We start from the raw sequence: 2558 nt of genomic DNA on the forward strand, positions 1-2558 counted from the left end.
GTGCTTGGGGTGGGCAGTGGGGCTAGGGGCGGGGCTTCAGCCACCCCAAAATTTGCCATAGCCCTCCCAACCTCCCCTCCCAGCACTGCTGCCATCCACCCCAAGCACAGCCTGGCCCAGCCCCACCCCAACCTGGGAAGAACCCGGTGTTGCCTTGGCCCCAGCCCGCAGTAGCAGCCTGTCCTTGGCCTGCGCACAGATCCAGGGGCACACCCCCCCCATGTCTCCCCTGGGGTTGCACACAGCAGCAGGAGCCACCCCCTTTCCCTGTGCGCAGCTCAGTCTTGCACCCTGCCTCTGCTGGGCAGTGCCTGCCTCTGCCCTAGCCCCACTCCCTCCCTCACCGCGGGGGCCTCGATCTGCCCCCCACCCCCACATCCTCACAATAGATTTACCAGCCAGACCCGTCTACTCTCCACACTGCAGGCAGCAAGGAGCGCAGCTTGGCATGCTGTGCTACAACTTCGCGCATGCACAGGGCATTTATTGGCCACATCAGCCAAAAAAAGCCGATACACTCAATTTGCCTTATATTGGTGCTGATCCAATATGGGACAAATGTATTGGTGCACCTCTAATACTTAGATACTTGCAGCGAGTCTAACAAGAGTTCAAGTAATGAACAGGATGTGAAAAAGCAAGGAATATTCTCCTTGCATGGTGCTCATGCACCCCAAGTAACTCTGGCTTGTGGACAGATAGAGGTCATTAGTCATGTTAGTCTGAAGTCAGGCAGAAGGCAGGGTAGAATTTCACCTTGTAGATAAGCGGTGTCAAACTCACCCTGCACCTTAGGCCAGATTTAGACCCTAAGGTCTCTTGGGCTAGATCTGCAGAGCCAACAGTGTGTATGGCAGGGGATGAGGCAAGTTGGTTTGGGGGCTGGTGACAGCATGGGTCCAGGGATGAGCATGAGGCAAGCAAGGGCTGTATGCACACCACACCTCCTAGCTATGCTGCCAACATCTGGTAGCCTGCTGGACTACTAGCAAGCCAGATGGAACAGTTTGATGGGCTGGATCTAGCGCACAGGCCAGACATTATAAAGTAACTAAATCAGAGATGCAGTTATACACTATATTAAAATAGTGTATAAAGGGACTTACCACTTATAACCGCTTCATCTGTTTATTCTTATCCCAGCATAAATAGAATTAAACTGAATGAAAGAGGTGTAAAGTTACACTGATACTGGAGTGGACAGATGAAATAGTTATGTTGGTTCAGCATGAGTTACAGTAACCTGGTATAATTGTTTGATCTGTGCATGCCATTAATTATGTTTTGCTCTCAGGTTATCATCATGGACAAATCTGGAGCAATAGATTTCTGTGCTTTGGAGAGAGAACTACAGGCTGCTGTTGCTGCTGATGAAAAGTACTGGAGAGAAAATGATGCCAAATTCCGAGCTGTTCACCAGAAGGTGGCGTCCTATGAAGAATTTAGGTTTGCAGGCAACTTGTTTCATATGGCGAGTCTGGAGTTGGGAATACAACAATCCAGTGTTTCCTTCATTGGGATGAAAGTTTGTATTACTGAATGTCATGTAGTGACACTCTCTGCTCAGAAGTTGTATTGTCATATCCTCCCTCCTGGGTGAGAAGGACTGAATCTGTGAGAGTGTCTGAAGCAATGAGGAGTGTGTATGTGACCAGCTCCATGTATTTCAGCCACAACTCAGTGGCAACACAGTTCTTTGTAAGAGGAGCTCTTTGTCTAAGCCAGCTTGCTGGGTAAGGGATGTGTAACTCCAGAAGCTCTATCCTTCAGCTTCTCAGAAAAGTCATGAGATTTTCCTCTCTGTGGGAAAATTACTCAGACCCTAGGAATCTGAATCAAAACAAGATATGTTAAAAACAAAGAAAAATGGAATTAAAAAGAAAGGAAAGGTTTACTTAGCACCCATACTATAACATTTCTCATAAAGGGAACTGGGCTTCGCAGCACAGATCTTACACACATTGCCAGCATAAGTGGCAAACCCCTCTAATGTGGATGTGGTTATACTGGTATAAAAAAAACTTGTATTAGTTTGATCTGGGAACTAGTACAGGCTATATTTTGGTGTAAGACAACTATATTTTCATTTAACTGCATCTGCTAGAAAACTGAGAGAACAAAAACCATACCCTTAACTAACATTATTTGGCTGGAAAAACGTTTATTTCTAGATTGGGGTGCTCAACCTCTGGCCCACAGGCCAATAGTGGCCCATGAAGCCAACTCATTTGGCCCATGGGGCTCCCCACAGATCCAGAAATGTGATGGTGGGGGAGCAGTGAACATTAATACAGCCATCCTCCCTGCTGCCAAAACCTCAAGCCCTGTGCAGCTGGTTAGAGCACCCCTCTCCTCCCACCCTGTTTTTGGATTCTTGAAGCTGGGCCACCCTCTTCCACCCCCTTGGGGCCAGGCCACCACCACCCTAGAGTTGGGTTGGGGCCTGGCCACAGTCCCTTCCCCTGCAGGGCCCAGTCAACCTGGGCCCTGCAGGGGACGTTTTTAAGTCAGCCAGCCCGGATGATCTTCACCCTAGAGTCCTAAAGGAACTGGCTGGG

General features: G+C 48.9%; 1 protein-coding gene across 1 annotated transcript in view; it reads left to right on the plus strand.

The window, feature by feature from the left end:
• The window catches only part of CCDC103 (coiled-coil domain containing 103), a 6146-nt gene that overhangs the window by 633 nt on the left and 2955 nt on the right, over positions 1-2558 (plus strand). The window contains exon 2 of the mRNA XM_019523526.1: positions 1295-1446. Coding sequence (XP_019379071.1) covers positions 1295-1446 — 152 coding nt within the window. The remainder of the gene's footprint in view (positions 1-1294; positions 1447-2558) is intronic.

The sequence above is a fragment of the Gavialis gangeticus genome, unplaced genomic scaffold (genome assembly GCF_001723915.1).
Source record: "Gavialis gangeticus isolate Ggan-Ray unplaced genomic scaffold, GavGan_comp1, whole genome shotgun sequence".
NCBI classification, from domain to species: Eukaryota; Metazoa; Chordata; order Crocodylia; family Gavialidae; genus Gavialis; species Gavialis gangeticus.